General features: G+C 32.7%; 3 protein-coding genes across 3 annotated transcripts; 1 reads left to right on the top strand and 2 right to left on the bottom strand.

Annotated features, from left to right (window-relative positions):
• Positions 1 to 3149: 3149 nt before the first annotated feature.
• Positions 3150 to 9687, bottom strand: LOC125075280 (inactive peptidyl-prolyl cis-trans isomerase shutdown-like). The gene is made up of 6 exons (XM_047686997.1): positions 9555 to 9687; positions 8064 to 8180; positions 7000 to 7148; positions 5879 to 5994; positions 4901 to 5103; positions 3150 to 4392 (listed from the first exon to the last, which is right to left on the bottom strand). The coding sequence occupies exons 1-6, from the start codon at positions 9605 to 9607 to the stop codon at positions 3645 to 3647; spliced, it is 1386 nt and encodes a 461-aa protein (XP_047542953.1). The 5' UTR covers positions 9608 to 9687; the 3' UTR covers positions 3150 to 3644.
• Positions 9688 to 10425: 738 nt separating this feature from the next.
• Positions 10426 to 17982, top strand: LOC125075306 (gametocyte-specific factor 1-like). Its single transcript, XM_047687033.1, has 4 exons — positions 10426 to 10662; positions 14194 to 14369; positions 15068 to 15196; positions 16241 to 17982. The coding sequence occupies exons 2-4, from the start codon at positions 14196 to 14198 to the stop codon at positions 16373 to 16375; spliced, it is 438 nt and encodes a 145-aa protein (XP_047542989.1). The 5' UTR covers positions 10426 to 10662; positions 14194 to 14195; the 3' UTR covers positions 16376 to 17982.
• Positions 17983 to 19020: 1038 nt separating this feature from the next.
• Positions 19021 to 20181, bottom strand: LOC125075290 (protein HGH1 homolog). Its single transcript, XM_047687014.1, has one exon. It carries the CDS (start codon positions 20117 to 20119, stop codon positions 19037 to 19039), a length of 1083 nt encoding a protein of 360 aa, XP_047542970.1. The 5' UTR covers positions 20120 to 20181; the 3' UTR covers positions 19021 to 19036.
• Between the last annotated feature and the right edge of the window lie 1230 nt (positions 20182 to 21411).

The following is a 21411-nucleotide window of genomic DNA, read 5'->3' as shown; positions in this document are numbered from 1 at the left end:
GAATATAACAAATATTTCATTGCGTCTGTTATTATAACTATTTATTTGAGCATGGCCGAATTTTGGAGAGGCCCTACAATAGAGGTTCCGACGAGTTAAGAATTTTTATGTAATATATGTTTAGAAATCTGGATATAGACAAATTATAGTCGCCGATACAAAGATTAAATATATTATTGCCAAACCTGATTGACGGAAATTGTTGCTCCAAGGTCTCAACTCCTTTGTGGCCTCGAGACCTTTAAATCCGGTACTGAATTGTGATCATGTAATTGAGCCATTATTAACTAAAACTCTTCTAAGTTAAATTGAGTCAATTGAGGTATTACCATCGGTAAGTAATTTTGTTGCTTAAATTCATGTAATAATTAATAACTCTTTTTACGATGTCCGAAAGTATGGTTGGTATGACGTCATCGTACGTATAAAATGTTGACACGCTCGATTTTCATAATATGTAAATAGAGTTCCATATTATTGTTATACTGGATGAAAACCCGGCTTTGCTCGGTTAAAAAAAATATAATTTAACAAATAAGGTTTTTAATTTTTTTTTCATATATCATTTAACGCTTTTAAAAACGTGTTTGCCAATCATCTAGATAACATCACCCGTAAACGTCAAACATGCCGCCTGTTGAACTGTCATTTCATTTTACGGATTTAATGTCAAAATATCTCTATCATACAGAGTTTGCTGATTTATATTTTCGACATAAAGATTTTTTTTATACGATCTATAATCGTGGATAGTTTTCGATCGGGTATATCGTAGACATGCACGAAATTATGTATTATTTATTTATTTATTAAGGACCGTCAGCAGTCACTACACTTACACATGAGATATAAATTTTTTTTTATAATTAATATAAAGAGGGCGACTCTTTAAGACGGCACAATATATTAGTATATTTATTTTACTAAAACAATTCTATTACACTAGAATACTAAATATTAACTACATTTCATTTCAGAAATAAGCAATAAATATTATAATTAACTAATGGAGTGATATAATTTATGTTGTCGCTACGATTTTTGAAGCGTGCAAAATTAAAAAAAAAAAGAAAAAATTGGCGGGAAATTTAAGCTCTCGTCTGGATACGCTGGAACCGGGAAAATTGTTATAACATTATCTTACATTACTGTATTGTTTTACTTTGATTCTTAACTTAACTAATAAAGAAAAACGTTATTTATTAATTTCGAGAGTGATACATACAACTTATATAAATACACCGTACAAATAACTAACAGCAGTTAATTAACAAATAACTTTCTTTACATTTATCACATTAGTAACTTATAACAAAATAAATTAATTAAAAAAAAAAACTTAAATTAATTTTTCATGAATATTGTAATTGCAGTAGTTCGGGATGGCGAAATAAAATTATGTTGTACCATGATATCAATATCTTAATATCTATATCTTAAAGTAACACTCTTACAATATTTTGTTTTGTAATTAAGATTGTTACATAAATAATTATCTTTAATTAAATACAATACGTAACATATAGTATGTATGTCTTTAAAATATGTTATTTATTTTATAAAAAATAAAACACAGTATTGGCCAAATAGTTTATTTATTTATAGGAACGCAACCTTTGTTTTTTACATATGGATTTTTTTTTAAATGAAAACTCTTTACACATAATGAAATAAAAAAATAGCGTTTACGTTTGAATCAATTAAACTTTATTCGGATATCAAGTATGCCATATATGTATATTATTTTAAAAATGTCTACACATATAGCTATAAGCTTCAATGGTGGTATATCTATACACCTTTAACAGTTTTGAGGGAGACTGACAGCTGTCAGTACCACCATCACATTGGTGCCATTGGATCCCGGTAAGCATGTACCATGCAAGTAATACTTATATATCGTTATCATCTTATCTATTAACAAATTTGAAACACCCTGTCCGAAAAAAGTTTTTTTTATTCGCCTTTTGGCGATTCTTGACACTTAAGCTTAGAACTACTTATCGAATCTAGAAAGCTCAACCCCAGGCTCACATATATAGGAATAAAATTGAGTTATTTACAATATAATAATAAGTATACCATATAAAATTGAGTTCATTACAATATAATACGAAATATATCATCTAAATTTGACTATAAAAACACTATAAACACATGGACGAGTTTAGAATCTTCTAAAGATATGCTTCGTTCAAAATAAAATTTTACCAACATTTCCGGGAGAATTCCCCACACGCACCACCTCTTTATTTCCATGGCAACACTGATGTAAAACTTCATTAAACATTAATGGCATATAACGCGTCTGTAACTTTTGAAGTCTACACAAATCCCTGTTTCCCGCCTAAATCACTGTCAAAAAATTGGTCTCAATTTTATACCCACGCCATCATCTTCCGAATTAATTTGAATGTTAAACCTTAATCAGTTTTACATACGTTAAAATATATTTATTTTCAATATTTCACCCTTCCAAATTCAAAAACTTCCAAAGGTCACAGTTGACAGTCTTTTTCATTCCCTGTAAAACACACACATCCAGAAATGTATAAACATCAATAAGATTAAAAATAATACGCTTATACGTTTATATATTATATAATGTATAAACGTCATTTTTATACACAAATATATCAAATTAGAGGAATTTAAACCGACAACTAGACATATCAAACTTCTACCTTTAATTGGACAGATTAATTACGTTATATTATCACTAATAATAAAAAAAATATATAAATATAACAAAAAAAAAAAATATAAAAATATATTTATTTCAATAACGCAGTGATACTCACAGAGTACAAATATTTTTTCCTTATTATCTAAAAAAAGTAAAAGACAAAAATAAAATTTAAAAAAAAAGTAACTAAAATGGTGCATTCATGTTAAAAATAAAAAGACTTCGATATATTTTTTAAATACAAACAATATAGTCTTCTAATGAATTTCTTAGTATTTAAAGCTTACAGGTCCCCAGAATGTTACAACCAATACTAAAATAATTTCAAAGTGAAAATATATTGACAAAAAATATGTTAGCTGTAAAAATATAAAAAAATACGCTCTACGTGCCTGAGTGAGTTCTATATACACATGTATTTTAAATGCGTTACCGTACTTTGAGGTACACCTGACCTACCTACCGCCCCAACAACGAAATGAAAGTTAAAAATGCCTAATAAATTATAGTCAATACACTGCTATCGTTGATCACTACAGATGATAAAATAGCAGCGTTTAAACCAAAAGTTACCGAATATACTTTCATAGGACGCGGCCATTTTGTTTTATACCCCGTGTCGTCAATGCAAGTATACCTGGATCTAATCTAATCGAAGAATCAATCAATCTTCGAATGGCTTCGATATATTGTGCACTACTGAGTTCTTGACTAATATATCTTTAATTATAACACAACACCAATTCACTTAACTACCTACTTCTGTCTACTTTAATTTTACTTATAAAGTTCCAAAAACCGATAAATAATTGCTCCATCCAATTATATCGCGTCAATTCGCTGTCAAATGATGTTTTTTCGGCTTTAGTCTTGCCTTCTAGTGGTTGGAACTGACAATGGTTACATTTAAAACTAATTCATCACGTGTGAACAGAGAGAAAATATTTTATATAAAAAATTATGTATTCGACTTTTTCACAATGGAAAGCTTTTTCCTTTTCCCCTGTCCCTCCTCTAAAACGACTAATCCCTCAAATTTCGAACTCAAATCTTTTATACATTCGACCTCATCTTTCGTCAAACCGGGCGGCAAATCGAATTTCGCATATTCTTCGTTTCCCGCCAAATTTTGACACATGTCAGTTACGCCATTTCTGAAACTCTCGTCTACGTCATAGGCGACTGTCCTTTTCGCAGACGAACACTTAAACGCATTCTGCCACAAATCCCTTTCCTGGTCAGCCGATTTTAAGTTATATTTATCTAAATTCGCAAGCGCTTCGCCTATTTCTTTGTTTTTCGGTTGCAATTTAAGCGCTTTCTTGTAATATTTAACAGCATCCTCATACTTACCTAACATCTCGTGACCTCGAGCGTAATAAAACAAGATTTTGCAATGTTTATCTACATCAACGATATATTCTAAGCACGCACACATATTAAGAACGTGTTTGGGTTTATTTAATTTATAATAACACACGGCTAAGTTTGTGTAAGCGTTGATTTTTAATTTTTCTACTTCATCTTTTTCTAGATCGTTCTCTGGCTGCGACATGTTTAGTATAGATATCGACTGTTGGTAGTTTTTGACGGCTTTGAAGTACTTCTTCTTCGAGAACAGATCTTTTGAGTAATTGTGCAGAGATTTCACAGTTTTCATCGTTACTGCGTATTTCTTCTGCTCCTGCGATGGCAGATCGTTGAACCTGGTAACGAAATCAACGAATAAATATGTATTATTAACGATGATACCGAAAACCGCAATCTTTTAAAAAATTTAAGAGAATTTTGTTGTTAAATCCATTTGGTCTTAGGGCTTTGCTCAAGCCTGTCTAAGTACCACTCACTCACCACAAATTCTACCGCCAAACAGTAAAGATAAGTTTGAAAGATAAGTTATTTTTTATGTAATAGGTAGGTGGTGGTTGTAAGTGGTCACCACCGCCCATAGATACCGAAGCTGTAAGAAATATTAACCACCAACCTTGGGAGCTAAGATTTTATATCCCTTGTGTCTGTAGTTACACTGGCTCACTCAGCAAAGGCCTACCACCAAGTTAGTTTAAAATAATAAAGAAATATAGCATCATAAATCAAATTGGTGGCGCTTTCATGTTATTTCCAGTTTGGTAAATAGTAGCGAAATCACTGGCCATAGACACAAGCAGAGATACAAAAACTTTTCGTCTTACTAATGTATAAAAAATAACTTACCTTGATATAGCTTGAACGTCGTCAACGTCGTACAAAGAGATAACAAACAGCGCAGGCTCCGGTCTAATCCTTGGCGGAGCACCTTGGGGCCCCCATGCCATCCTCGGCTGCAGCAGCAGAAGGAACCTAGCCTTCGGTCCTTTGACACAAGTCAGACCGATTTCGAGACCTGGTAGAAACCGTCCTTTGCCTAATCGCATACGCTAAATAAAAAAAAAAAAACAATACAATAATTTTTTTACTGAAAACAACCATTTAAAAGATACGACTTTTTACGTTGGAATCTTTTGGAGCTCTCCCATTGCTAATAAAACATAAAAAAAAAATGTGTTCGATTCCAAAGATACCGAAGAAAATTTATTGAACTGGACGATACCTCGTCACTGCTACTATAAATAATCAAATATTAAAAAAAAGTTTTTGTACCCGTAGTTGTAGTTTGACACGACGTATGTCAATGTCAGTGCGAACGTAACCTATGAATATTTCATATTAAATATAATGCAGATAAGCGTGTACGTGTTACACGTATCGTGGTGTGTGTAATGTCTTTTTTCATGTCGATCTTACTCCTAAAGTGTTTTTTAAGAAAACACTCCACACTTCACAGGACACTAATTTCCGAAATTCTTGACAAACAAACTAATTTTGAGGTCAGTGTTATGAACTTTATTTTTGTCAATGTCTCAGGAAGCGTTTTAGCTTAGTGGTCAGACCGAGAAGACCAAACAGAGTCGGGCTTTTTAAACCAATTTTAAAAAGAGGAGAGTCTAAAGCAAGTTTACTCTCCTTATTTTATGAACAGAAGATGAATTGGCCGAGTGTCATTCAGGCCGTTGGTTGAACAGCGCCGCTTGGTAAAGTGGCTATGCGTTTAATTGGATGGCTAATTTAACCAGTCGGCTACGACAGCTCCCTTTCACCAAGAGTCTCTAGCGTTTGCGTTATAGAACCTCGTTTCCACTGTCATATACTTACCAATGGGGCACCACCATTCATTGTGAGTGTAGAATCGAAAGGAATTTTCGCCTTTTCAAAATATGCTGCATAGTGGATGGTCACCATCGCATCTACTGGTACCAGCGGACCATTGCCTATAAATATAATTAACAAAAACTTGTAAAATTGTCTATGCCTAAATATCTTCGATAAGACCCCGCCATGTCTGTAAGCGGTTTTAACTAACGGACGGAGTGATTCAAGGGGAAGGTTTAGGTGTATAATTCTTTAAGATTTTGTGTAAATTAGCTGGAGGATGATGAGGATTGTAGAAGTCATCGGAAAAAATTATACCGACCAATAAAAAATAAGAAGCGATAAAAAGTTTTGATGTGGTACCCTTATTTTAGGGAGGCCTGGACTGGTGGCTTGTAGTATCTTTAATATTAGATGGTACGCCAGAAGGGTATGTTAGAGTAAGGGTCTATTTTACCGTCACGGTGGCACACAAAAGCGACCCCGTGGCACCCGCCGAAGTGACGGAGAGGGTGCCGCTGGTTTATTAGTGGATATTCCGGTGCATTAAGCGTTCTCAGCACCGGCGAGTCCCACACACCGCTCCGCTTTAGGTGGGGGAAACGCGTATTGAAAACTAAGGTCTATTATGCCAGAGGACTCTTAATAGTTAATCCAAAGTATAAAGTGTTTTATGGTATAAGAAGGCCGGGTAAGTGGGTCACATGATGGTAAGTGTTCACCACCACCCATAGACATTGGCTAGACTTCATCGTGTAGATGTCATGTCTGCGCGCGCATCGTAAACATGCACTCAAAGTCAAGTCAAGTCAAAAATATTTATTCAATATAGAAGTGTTTACACTTGCTTATTGATAGTCAAAAATCTACCACCGGTTCGGAATTTAACACCTCGGACCTGAGAAGAACCGGCGAAAGAAACTCAGCGGGATATTTTTTCTTTTTTTTTTCCAATTTGCATGTACAATAATAATTATATTTTAGTTATTTGAAACAGCCTGGAGGCGATCATTTCATTCCCAAGGTGTGCAGTCAACTAAAAAGTCATTAGTGTTGTAATATCCTTCAGCACTCTCATAATTATTCCATAACGCACGCAAAGTAGAACTTCGATTATAAAATACCTTCTTCCATGATAAGCATTTTGACGTCACCAGTCGATATACAATCCACCATCTTCGTCGAAAGATCGCCGAACGAGTGATACTCCGGGCAGGAGAGCAATTGTTTTTCCGTTGACTTTTCTATATTCCTGAATGCATCTTCAGAGTCGCTGTTGGATTAAAAATCTCTGATTGCCTGCATTAACGGATATTTGTATCGCCCTGTCTTTGTTTAACTTCACGTTGTACGATATGTGAGAAAGAGATGAAACGAGAGCGATATTTCACGCAGACGGATTACCGTTAAGTTAGAGAGAGACATGACGATGTTTCAAGAATTTAATGGTATCGTACTTTGAATGCATTGGTGTACCAGAACGATATTCATAGTTTTATCGATGTGGGGAATACGGTAACCGTTCAACATCAAAACGATGATATCTGATATATTTTTTCGATATATCGAACACATGCCTACTCGTTGGACTAGTGGCTGGGTTATGGGTGATGTAATTATCATTAAAATTTATAATGTTACAATTCCATTCCAAAGAACTCGTAGTATATTGCCAACTGCAAGAGACCAAAAGCCAAACAAACATCATATGACTTTTTTTTTAAGATTTCGGTAGGCGGACGAGCATATGGACCACCTCATAGTAAGTGGGCACCAACGCACCAATGGCGCTGTATGAAATATTAACCATTCCTTACATCGTCAATGCCCCACTAACCTGGGGAACGAAGATGTTATGTCCCTGCCTATAGTTACACTGGCTCACTTACTGTTCAAACTGGAACACAACAATACTGAGTATTGTTGTTTGGCAGTAGAATATCTGAAGAGTGGTACCTACCCAGACAGTCTTGCGCAAAGCCGTACCACCAAGTAATGTAAATATGCTTTATTGTACACCACGAACATAATACACAGAAATCTTAGGTCAACCCAATCTCGGAGACATAATCATACAAAAAATCATAAAACATAATCTTGGTAAGTGTTGTTCTCTTAAACAGACCTACAAATATTTACACACTAATATGTTTACTTAAATAACTATATTACATAACAAAATCATTACCTATCACTGTCTCCGATATCAGGACAGAGGTCATCATCACAATTAGTCATCAAGCCCATATTCGGTTTCTTGAAGTCCATATCTATTTGAAATTCCGAGTTACCACTTATTAAATCTCTGAAAACAAACAATTTGTAATAATAATAGTAACAAAACATTTATTACAGACTATATGTACATTTTGTAGGTACAGATTATCTTATCATAGTGTTCGTACAATAAATAACACTAAAGAAGAAAAAAAACTGTTAATAATCAGTTCTTCACCATTTCGTTAGAGATTGTACAACAATGATTGATATACAAGCAGTCAAGTATGAGCCGAGATGGCCCAGTGGTTAGAAAGCGTGCATCTTAACCGATGATTTCGGGTTCAAACCCAGGCAGGCACCACTGAATTTTCATGTGCTTAATTTGTGTTTATAATTCATCTCGTGCTCGGCGGTGAAGGAAAACATCGTGAGGAAACCTGCATGTGTCTAATTTCAGCAAAATTCTGCCACATGTGTATTCCGCCAACCCGCATTGGAGCAGCGTGGTGGAATATGCTCCAAACCTTCTTTTCAAAGGGAGAGGAGGCCTTTAGCCCAGCAGTGGGAAAATTTACAGGCTGCTAATGCTAATGCTAATGCAGTCAAGTCTGATGGCGATCATGCTAAGTATACTGTTGGTGTTGCAACTGACTTTATGCACTCGGGATGCGCATTTTTAACACATCGTTCTTATTATCAACCCGATATTCCATGAACATTCCCGATGCTCTACAGAATTGCGGCCAACCTAAGTACCCTGAATGCATTGTTATATTGTACCCAAAGGGCACTGTACAATTTTTGGGTATAATGAGCCCACAGGCTGCACAAGTTTAAAAAATTTATGTAATTAATTGTTACATGAAAGTATTTATATGATATTAATATGATATATATGACTACATAATATACAATAAAGTGTATCCACTGTGTTTGTATATCATAATCTCAAAAACAGCTTAACAGATTTTAATGCAGTTTTCATTAATAGAATAATTTTGTGTAAATTATCATAATTAAAATGATAATTTTTATAGTTGTTGGACAATATGATTGCCAGCCAAGTGACAGAGATGTATATTATGACCACCAAGGGGAAGTTGAGTCTAATAGCAACTATACAATATACATATATCCATGGAACTCATTAATTATTAAAATATAGAATTTAAAATACAACAGGTATCTTCAATTAGTTGTTAGTATTATGTTTATATATTTGTTTTAAAAAGCGAATGTATAAGAACCGCCACTCTCATCTTGGCATTATATTTAGTTATCCTTACGAAATACCTCCAGAAATAAAAAAAAAAAAAAAATGGTTAATTATTTTTTTATAAATGAGATCTTTCATTTTTTTTGTATCTTATTCACATATATTGTGAATATTTAAAAAAATATTCGCAAATTTAACAGATAATATGTAAAACAAAATTTAAGTAAATATTATGACACTTACTTTAGTTTAACTCCTGAAGAAAGTTGAACGGGATCCTTAAAAACTTCTTCCATATTAAATTAAATTCTATAATAATATTTCTATAGGTTATCGGCTTACAAATTATTATAACAAACACGGAAATTTGTATTTATTTTTTGGAATCTGTCAACGGCACTGTTTCTTTTTTAATTTAATATAATAGCAATGGATGTAATTTTATTGCGGCCCTGAAAAAAAAACAATATATCGAGTGGAATGTACAACTTATGGTATATTGCACTTTAGGCCTATGCTATAAGCTTAAATTATTAATTACATATAAGAAAATGTTTTTGAATAACATGAAGTTTCTTTTAACTTTTCTTTATTTTATATTATATTTGAACACTAAACATCATTTTGTTACGAAAAACTGTAAAATAAAATCACGGCTGCTTCCATAATCTCAAAATATTTATTTTACTAATAAATATGTTCTAATACTAATAATCTACTATCAACTAAATTATATGCAAAACGCATTTCAAATCAATTTTATTCAAGTAAACTTCACAATTAAGCGTTTTTGAATCATATTATATTCATTCATACATATTTTATTTATTCTTTTCAGATCTGAGAAGCCTACACAATCGTTTTTACCCGATTTTTCCTTTCTTTATCCTTTTACTGCATTTCTCTAAGTTTTTGTTTATAGTACCGATAAATATCTAAAGCTATGAACTACAATATAGTTATTTTTTTTTAAATATAATAACAACTGTAAGTAATCGACAAAATAGTTTTATATCAGTTTTAGTCTAGTCACAGAATTCATTGACACTTAGATATTTTCTAAAGTGTTGTTTCAAACTCTTGTTATGCTAGCAACCCCAAACTTAACTTGTTGCGACCCTTATTTGTATACATCCAGAGCAGGTATTTTCCTATAAATAGTGACAAATTTAGACATTGAATAAGTGAGAAAAATTATTAACTGAGTCTATGCCAATGCACTTATTGATCGAATGTACTGTACTTTATGCGTATTGGTATTTTTATGAGTTATCACCTTCGAGGTACTGACAGAACTGATAGTCCGTCTGAAATTCGCACCGGCTTCCGTGAAAATCGTTTGCAGCTAAAGGTAAATATTTTTACGTGTTATCAAGTGAAATAAAAACGCTAATTTTTAAAATATATTCTTTGAAATAAAATAAAAATCTTTAAAACGATTTCAATAGCAATTTTTAGCTTGTATAATGCATAAGAAAAGTAAGAAAACCGATTATTATGATGAAAAATTTGTAACTGCTTGCGAATATTTTAATTTAGAGTCCTTATGTGCGTGAGTAGCTGCTCGCCCCGGGTTCACACGGCTCTAATAAAAAAACATAAAAATAAATCTTTAATATGCTTGTATTACACATATATATACCTTCCTCTTTAATCATTCTCTTCATTTATTAGAACCGCATTAAAATCTGTTGCGTAGTTTAAAAGATCCAAGCGTGCAGAGCGACGAGCGACTTTTGTTTTATACTATGTAAATCTCCTATTCCAACGGTACCCCCTCGGCATAGCCAACTCGGCTATGGAACAGGATCCTTCTAATCCAAAGACCCCTTTTTTATAAGACGAGTTCCTATTCCACTATGTTGCTCGAAAGCAAATTTGCACTAGCTAAGATTAAAATTTACACTCTATCTGCTAGCTAAGCCAAGAATTAGTAATTATTTATACAAAATAATTTTAATATATGTTTAGTCATGAAATTTTATTTATTTGGACTAGCAATTGCTACCCTAAATAAAAAAAAAAACTTTAAATTAGCCAATAGTAATGATTATAATTAAACATTTTATAGGTGTGATACTTAAATATATTAAAGTTATAATTGGCGAAGAGTTATATATATCCTTAATTACATATTTGCCGGGCGAATATAATGCTTCATTACATTGTTTTGTTTGAGCGAAGCAAATCGAAGAACTGTGGCTATATGTAGTAATTTATTTTGATATTGTCATAGTGCTATGTGTTATATATTTGTCGGTAGACCAGAAACCAGAAGTCTATATTTGAGTCTATGCCGGAAGCTCTGATAATTTGAAATAAGAATAGGACTAGTGGACAGGGCAATATAGCTACATCAGATAGGATCATATGATTTGTACGTACAGCGTACTGCTTGGTTTTAATCTGCCACTCGTGTACACACACACACACACACACACATATGCTCATATATACTTATATTCACCTTTTTTATATATCATAATTGATCATCATAAACTATCATTGTAATAGAGGGGGGAGACCCTTAGTACAAGGAAACCTAGTTTGTCTCTAGTACCTGCCTCCCACATACAATTTTACTTATTATGAATGCACATGAAGGATATGAACGTTATGTTCCTGGGAGAGAATAAATAATTTTTTTATTATTATTTAAATATATATGACGGCGCATGCGTAGCGTCATGTTGAATTACGTCGCAATAGGCTATTTGACAATGCGAAAAATAAAGTGTCAATTATTGTAATCGGTATAAATTATGAGTTTAAAAATGGTTATTTATAAACGAAAGTAGAAAATAGTAATTAATTCATTCAAAACTCCATAAATAAAAATGCATTTTTTTAATCGTTCGTCACGTGAAACAAAACGCTCCCGATTGGTCGGGCTTATGATGACGTCACTCGCTTATTAAACTCGTTTGCCTACTATATGTACCAGAGATTACAATACAGGCAAGTGACGTCACCGAACAAATTGCGGCGCCATATTGTCAAAGTAGCGTTTTCGTGGGCTATTTAAATATGGAATTTTTATTTTGATATTATTCAGCAAATATGTATAGAATTAAAAAAGACAACTTTTACTGGGTTTCTTAACCTCTACTAAATAATATAAAATTCATTTTAAAAACCAGTCAGAACTAGATTTGACAACGACTCATAATCAAAATCTAGCGAAGCGTCGTATGGACGATATATCTATGATAGTTTTTGTTATTTTCGATTCATTTGTGATGTAATGTGATTCTTTAAACTATTCATTTGATTTTTGAACCAAACATACAATTATACAATTGATTATGACGTTTTATCTTGTTATCCGAATACATCCAGAAGTCACAAATCATGGCTAATCCTGAAAAAGGTGATCTCTGGCCTTTATGACAAAGTCACTGTGAATGGTTGTAAGCAGCATATTGTTGACAGTTGTCCTGCCATACATATTACAGTTGATAATAATTAATTTGTAAATATAAAAGTAAAGCAAAAATATAAACAATTATTTTATGTGTGTACAATGGGCGGACTTGTGGCTGATTAGACATCTCTTTCAGACGACCCAAACTGAGAGAGATTTTTTTAAAACCAACTGGGTAGGCGGTGCAGTCATAAGCTTACATACAAATATTGACACACTAATACTTATACAAAATATATATAAAGGATCCCAGAAAGCGGTCAAAATGCTTCTGTTACCAAATTAAAAAAAATTGTTAAGGAACGCTTGTGTGCGAAAAGTTACTATACAATTAGTGAGTTTATGACACAGCACATGTTAGGAATGAAACGATCGCCTCCTGGCTATTTTTATACGTTTTCAATGCATGTATTTAATTAGTTTGACAAAAAAAGACCCGCTGAGTTTCTTTCGCCGGTTCTTCTCAGGTCAGGGCGTTTCCTTTTCCGAAACGGTGGTAGTGTTTAATTTGACCATCAATAAGTAAGTGTAATACTTCTATATTGAATAAAGGAATTTGAGTTTGAGTTTGATATATCTATTATACAATAATAAATCTTATATATAACGAAATTAATTGAAGTCGAAATTATTACTAATAAAAAAAAGGGTGAATTGAAGGAGTATGAACAATTCGACCACCCTTAGACATCGGTTCTGTATAAAATGTTAATCATTCCTCATTTCATCACTCCGCAATCAACCAAGATGTTGATGTTCCTTGTGCCGGAGTTACACTAACTTATTTCTTCCTTCAAAAATGAACGTGTCAACATTGGCACGCGTCGTGATATCTGCTGATTACGTTACGTGCAGTGACGTGATTCGAGTTATGAAATGTGTTCAGTGTTATTAACAACAAAATTGATGATACAAAGTCTGTCTCACTTTTGGTACACGCATCGATGAAATGTCACATACATTTTGGAGTTAACTTTTTTTAATAAATTAACTTGAGTGATTTCGTTATTTTGGAACCAACGCTGCTAGTTTAAGTAATTATAATACCACAATAACATACCCAACAATATATGAGGATAGGCTGATACCTACTTAGTGGGCTTGCACAAAGCTCTCCTTCCGTAAACGAACGCGTCTTGTGCATTTATTTTTGTTTAAATAGATATTTAACCTGGTGGTAGGGCTTTGTGCGAGCCCATTTGGGTAGGTACTACCCACTCATCAGATATTCTACCGCCAAGCAGCAATACTCTGTATTGTTCTGTTCGAAGGGCGAGTGAGCCAGTGTAACTACAGGCACAAGGGACATAACATCTTAGTTTCCAAGGTTGGTGGCGCATTGGTGATGTAAGGAATGGTTAATATCTTTTACAGCATCAATGTCTATGGTTGGAGGTGAAAACTTACCATCAGGTGGCCTATATACCATAAATATATATATAAGATCTTTTGTTACAGCAATGGCCGACCCAGCTCCACGCCAAATGGTATCATGTCCATACAACAAGTCACATCAGTTGGAGCACTATCGTATGCACATTCACCTGCAGAAGTGTAGGAAGCAACACCTAAATTGCAACAAAGTTACGTGTCCCTTCGACTCGACACATGTCGTAAATGACGTGGAGCTAGACGTGAGTTATTATACAATTCTGTTAATATAAATGTATACATAACTATAGTCGATTTCAAAGACAGGACGAGGAAAGGTGTATAAACTTTGACCTTGAATTGATGTGATCACATTGGTGGAGATTTAGTTATCTGTAGTATCATTATGGAAGGGAAATGGACCAAGAATAGAACCCAGAGGGACCCCACATTTCATAAATCCCTAGTAGATCTCTTACCATTTACATCAATCCTCTGAACACGAATGTTCAGATACGAAGTAAGTACATTGAGAGGCTTCTTTAAAGCGACGTAGTTTTCTGAATAGTGGGTCAAGTTACACGCAATCGAAAGCCTTAGATAAGTCACGATATATCCGTAAAGAATGTAGATGAAGTTGTTCTCGGAAATTTAGAAGTATGATTAAAGTGCCATTTTTTCGCAAATCCGTAGTGAATATCATAGATTAATCGAGCTCTCGACCAATGATATCGCGTCAATTTACTGTCAAATGGTGTTTATTTGGCTTTTTTCCTGTTATGGTTGAGATAGAGTGTAGTTAATTGACCACACTGTTCCATTTGGGTTAGTATACACATGTGGCAGAAATTCATTGAAATTAGACACATGCAGGCTTCCTCATGATGTTTATCTTCATCGAACAGGAGATGAAAACTCAGTGGTGGTCAGTCACATATTTACGAATTATTTATTGTTCAAGTATCACGTGAGTGTCTGCCCCAAGCGAGAGATGCTGGACAGCCAGATATATGTTATGGATAACGATTACCGCCCAGCCGTGGACGTGCAGCCTCAGCCAGTGGTCTCGTATGAGGAGAACTGGGATGATGTAAGTCAATTTATTTACCTTTTAAGTTACTACACATTTTAAGATGTGTGGGCAAATATTGCAAATTGATTTTGAACGAGTTCCAAAGATTGGAACTGAAGTGCACTACTGGTGGTTTTGTGCAAGCTTTCATGACATTCCTTAGGATGTTTCGTCTCTAATTCTAACTCCGTTCAAGCTGTCCGATTATGGAACAAAGTACCCGAACATATCAGAAAAGCAACCTCTAAATTTACTTTTAAGACTCGTCTACGTGAGCACATATTGTCAGAAACATAGTTCTCATGATATCTATAATGCAGTGCATGTGTTTTTTCTATAGATAGTATAGGTCGATGTTTATTTTGTAGATATATGTATTTGTATGTATGTGTATTTATTATTTTATAGTTATATGTATAATTTTTGGTGTATTGTTGGTAATTAATTACCGTCTCCAGGGTTTTCTAATTTGCCTAAAGATTGACTGGAAGAAAATGTCTTTAGGCATTGAGTCGGCCTTTTGTTTTGTTTACTTTGTGGTGTTATTAGAAAATCAAAATGGCGTATTTTAGTTCTTATGGTCGGTGGTGCATTGGTGGTGGTTAATAAATCTTACAATGACCATGGGCATGACCATTTATGGGCAAATGTTACCACTAACCATCATCTGGCAGTCTGTTTGCATATATTAAATAAGATATTATACGATACAGAGTCAATAACCATGTAATCTAATAATCCCAGGCGTCAAGTATTTTGCAGAATTATAAAAAATAGTCAAAAGTGAAAGGAGAAAAGGGCACTTAAAATAAATTGCTTTATGTTAGAATTAGTATGTCTAAATAATTTTTAGTTTGACACCAAAGCATTAAGACCATTGACCTTGGTTTTATTTGAACTGTCAAACATCTGTCAAATTTTACATATATACATATATTTTGTAATATTCTTCTGTAATTTTTGGATATACTTTAATTATAGGCATAAAATAGGTGTCATACTGGATTGATATATTGTTGTTGTTTTGGATGGATTTTGAAAAATCCTGTATTTATTTCACAGTTCAATACAACATCATACATACCGGACCCAGCTAAGAAAGGATCACATATTATAACTAAGATCAAAGGTGCAACGCCGTCCGAGAGGCGAAAGGCAAGGATGCAGGGTATTGCTAATTTCAAACCTCTAGAATAAGCATACCAAGCATATTACAACATCGATTTAAAAAAAAAAAAACATCTAAATACCATTTTGTTAAAAAAAAAACATTTTGTATCTGTTGTTCGTGTCAATGTAAATAATACTATCAATAGATAAATATGAACAGTGACGTTTATTATTTAAGGGAATAAATTTAATTTCTTAGTGTTTCTTTTTTTTTTAAATATTTTGACAGAAGTAATATGTAAAAAGGCCCTATATAGTCCTTTCTTTATGGTTGTTATCATATTATTACATATAATGTTTATGTATATGTAAAGTACCAAAGTAACAGTCCGTTTATGTTCCACTATTAGGCAAATGTCTCTTATGGTAAATTTGAGGTTACTACATCGAGCTGTGCAGGTTTCCTTACGGTTTTTTTTTCAGTTATTTGTTCAAAATGAATTCTGTGGCTCGGTACTTAAAGAGCTAAATTCAATAGTCCTTAATTTTGATATGGATAGAAACATTGAATTCAAATATTGGTATCACTGAAATCAGTGCTACCAATAAAAAAATATATATTTTTTGTTTGTTTGTATAATAATTTGGTTTGGCCCTTATTTATTTAGATTTTGTTGATTTCTGTTACTGTTCATAACGATATTATATAAGCAATGATATATATTTCATATAAATCATTGCTTATTTACAATTTGTACGAATCAACTGACTTGTAACGGTACTAAAAATATAATATTTTCTGGAGATTAGCTTTTAATTAAACACTAGTATCAAAATTGGATAATTACTTAACTGTTCTGTACTTCTCTATTATATATATACATAGTTTACAATTATATTGAGTTGAATTCAATTCAGACGATTTACTAGCAAGTTCCTTTTTTAAAAATAAGCGTTTTTAAGTACATAAGGAAGAGGTGGTGCATTCCAGAATATTCTTAGCATATTCTATATTTAAAGTTGTATTCAAGATTACAATGGATAGGATCTGAGTTTTGTAACATTATCGTTTAAGGACTAATTTTGACGTTCATTAAGAGTGGTGTGCTAGTCTCTAAACTTCTATCCCTACAGAGTAGAGCATAGATTTAATGTGATATCCGTATTTCGTACATTACGCTTAAGTTAACGACAAAACATTGTGAACCAGCTCAAGAATGTTGCCAGTGTAAAAAAATTTAATTTAAGTTGTAATAAAAATTTTATTGTTCTTTAAGTATGTTTTTAATCTAATTTTAACGTAATTATGTTAGTAGTTCTTCAATTATTCTTCAATACGTCACGTTATTTTCTTGACAAATCTGTATAAACATATGACTACGCGTGGCGTATGTTTTTAGAATACTTTTTTTTAACAATTGTGAAGAAAAACAATCAAATTTAGAATGAAACTATTTGAAATGTGCGTGTGATAAGAAACCGGGGTGCTAGTTAAGAATACAAGGAATGTCGACTGTAGACTTTAAGCTTTTGCTATTTTTATATTACTTTTTTTTTTAATTTGTCTCAAGTTTTGACATAATTCAATGTATCCTTATAACAACGAACTGGCTGTTTGCGATGGTCTATATCCAACTGCAAAAAGACAAACGCAAATAAAAATATTTGACAGCGAATTCACGCGATATCATTGGTCGAGAGCTTGAAAATTATGGATTTCTCGACCAATGATATCGCGTCAATTTGCTGTCAAATATTGTTTGTACGGCTTTTCTCTTATAGTTGGGATAGAGTGTTCACTGACGAATGTGGAACTCGCTGTTAATACACCGATATCGCTTTTAATGAGTATATAGTTGCATTATTTAGTACATTTTGTGTTCCATTAAAACATATTTTAAACAAAGTTATGGTTGCAAAAATAAGGATATATTTTTTTTGTTAAAAAATTCTGTGCATTTTTTTTTCTATAGATTAGAGAATAATTCAGACAGTGCAATGAAGAATATTAAAGAGAATAATATAGGGCAGGGTTACCATTTGTGGGCTCGAATAAAATGTTAATGTACTGACATTTCTATATATATATAAGATTCCTTTCATCCACGAACAAAAGTTTGTTTAGTTAATAGATTATTATTTATGTCTAAATAAACTGTCAGAGCTGAGAGCGTTTCGAGAAAAAATTGTGGTCAACGGTTGTCCGCTAAGTACACGCACACTATTAATAATGACGTTTGACGTTTGTCAAGCGTGGCTGTCACGCACACCAAGATAATAAAGCAGGTTCGTTTGTTTTAGTTCCTTTATAGTGTGACACTCTCTCTAAATATATAAATAAACTAAGGTGTAGGTTATATTTAAAAATTAAATATTGCGAAATGAGTTATACTCAAAAATAAATGTATTATTATTGTATTTTAAATATAATGTCATTTCAAGTGTTACCAGACTAGTGATTAAATTTATGGATTGATATCTCAATGTGAACTTTCATTAAATCTAAATGTCAATATTACGATGGTTTTATTTATTGGTTACCGTCATAACTCTACTCTCCTGATTCGCCTTCCTTTTCTAACATTGATCCCTTGTATAGCCTATTCCAAAGGATGTAGGAAAGGTATACAAACCTTAGATTTACGATTACATGTGATTTAATAATTGGTTGATGTTTTGTTGTTGAATATTCTTTATCCAATTAGGTTTCTATGATCAAAATAAAAGTAATATATGTTTTAGATTATTTTATTTAACACTATTTATATATTCTTCATCCATTTTCTGGAACTTCTCCGTCATGTCTTCAGGGATTTCCACTGTAGTTAAATCCTCGGCCCCAACCTCGTCCTCCTTTTGAATTAAAATATCAACAACGTTCTCACATGCGAGCAATATGTTTGGATCTTTCTCCCATTTATGATATTCACGTAAAACATAATAAACACCGTTATCCCTTAATATTTCTCTGCCTTTACGCTGTGCACATAACTGATTTAACGTCTCAATTATCATCTTACGTATATCAACGTCGGCATCCCGTTGTTTCTCTTTTGGTAAATATTGTAGAGCTATCGGTAACTTATCCATTTCATCGTCAGGATAATCTTCATTACCCATCAATGGTGATAGCAAATACGTCAGTAACTCTAAATCATTACTCAAGAGGAAGTCGTGATATTTAGTGTCAAATGACAAATTCCTTAACGTCCCAATAGCTCCACCTCTGCGTATAACCGATTGTTCATAGTTGCAGAATGGTATAAGTTTTAGTAAAGGTACATAAGGATTTTCTTCTGTTAACCACTTCCGTATTCTTGGGGAACAGCTTAGATTACTAAACATAGGCGCCAAGTAATGTAACTTCGATCCTTTTTTATTATACTCTAAGTTTACGAAAACATTTAATAAGTCATTTAATTGTGGCATAAATGAGTCGAGACATTCCTCAACTATATTTTCTTGCCTTGTGATATTGGATAGGATCATACAAACGGCGTCCGCGTCTTTCTTTTGTTGATCGAGAACATAACCTATGAATATTTCAATGGCATTTTTGTAAGACGGTTTGTATTTAATTAACTCAGAAGCGCCTGTTGGGTTTGCTGTAACATTAACAAGTAATAGTAAGGCGTTCTTGTTAATTTCATCGACTTTATCATTAGTTAATTCAATGATACTCTGTATAATTTTTTCGTTCTTTAACAAAACATTAATTCCGTCCTCTGTACCAGACAGACCTAATAAATGATCCAAAGCAATGTGCTTTAAGTCAATCCTTGCTTGCGGTTTCAGAAACTGTATCATTTCATCTAGTGGATCTTTTGCCATGTTTTATTATTTAATTTTAAATAAATAAGTTTTTAGAGAACGTGCGGATTGTTTTCTTTATAGAGCTGTCATTGTCAAAGAAAACATCAAAATTTGATAATTGACAATGAACGTTGTGAGGTATAAAATTACCGGTAAAAAAATCGGAATTTTTCTCTCAAAGTTAGGTTAATTTTTAAATATCGGTAAAAAGTTATTAGTGATACGTATTATGGTTTTTTTATATTTAATTTTATAACATGTGTAATACTTAAACTTTGAACGCTGTCGCCTCTTCTTCTTTTTTAAGATTATGTTTAACGATTATAGAATGAGATTGATCAAAAATCGAATCTATTAGCTAGGATGAGCTAACAGTGACTTATCACCTAAACAATGATTATAAATAGTAAAATTGGTATTCATTTTTGTCGTCGTTTATTTTACTAAAATGAGCTGCAATATTTTTATGCACGTATTACATTCTCGAACCAAACAGAAGGATGATTTTTGTTTCAATTAAAAACTATAGGATAATAGAGTAGTAATCTATAACACTAACAATTGCCTTATATATTATGTATTAAGCACAAACTGAAACAATTTAACTTATTTAGCTTTTAGTTTCCTTACGAAAGAGTAGGATAGATCTCATCTCAACTGATGGAAAGTAAATGTCATCTGATTTATAGATCTGTAGTCCTGCGTTGTTACGCCGTTAGTACCAACCAACAAGTCACAATACATTATGACGTAATTATTTAAAACAATGAATAGTTTTGTCAAAAACTATTAATTTGAATTAAACTCTGAAAAGAACTGTTTGTCTCCAAATATTTTTATATGTTCAATTTTTCAAATTACATCTTTAAAATACTCCATTAAAATTACTTCCATAGAAATTCAATCAATGTATCAACTTAGATACTTATAATGTAGACGTTTTAATTGGATGTTTATTTGATATTTTTATTTCATATTAATTTCCTGCATTTTTATTGGTTAATTTTTATTTCATTCTTTTTTTATACTCGTTACTTTTTTCATTAAAATATTCCACTCATCACAACCAAGAAGTTTTACTATACTGCCAGTCTCCTCTTAAATATCTTATGTTACAAAACAACCATCAACAAAGCACATTACTAAATCCCCTATTATGAATTTTGGGTAGTTTATTTGTAGATATTAAGAACAATAAAATACTTATATATTTGTTTAAAAAAGTATCCAGTTTAAATTAATATCCAGGCTTTGAGTATTAGTGTCATAACCCATTAGCGTGGCATGTCACGCGAACTTCAGCGTGTTTG

The sequence above is a fragment of the Vanessa atalanta genome, chromosome 30 (genome assembly GCF_905147765.1).
Source record: "Vanessa atalanta chromosome 30, ilVanAtal1.2, whole genome shotgun sequence".
In the NCBI taxonomy this organism is placed as follows: domain Eukaryota; kingdom Metazoa; phylum Arthropoda; class Insecta; order Lepidoptera; family Nymphalidae; genus Vanessa; species Vanessa atalanta.
This window is presented reverse-complemented; position numbering and strand designations above follow the sequence as displayed.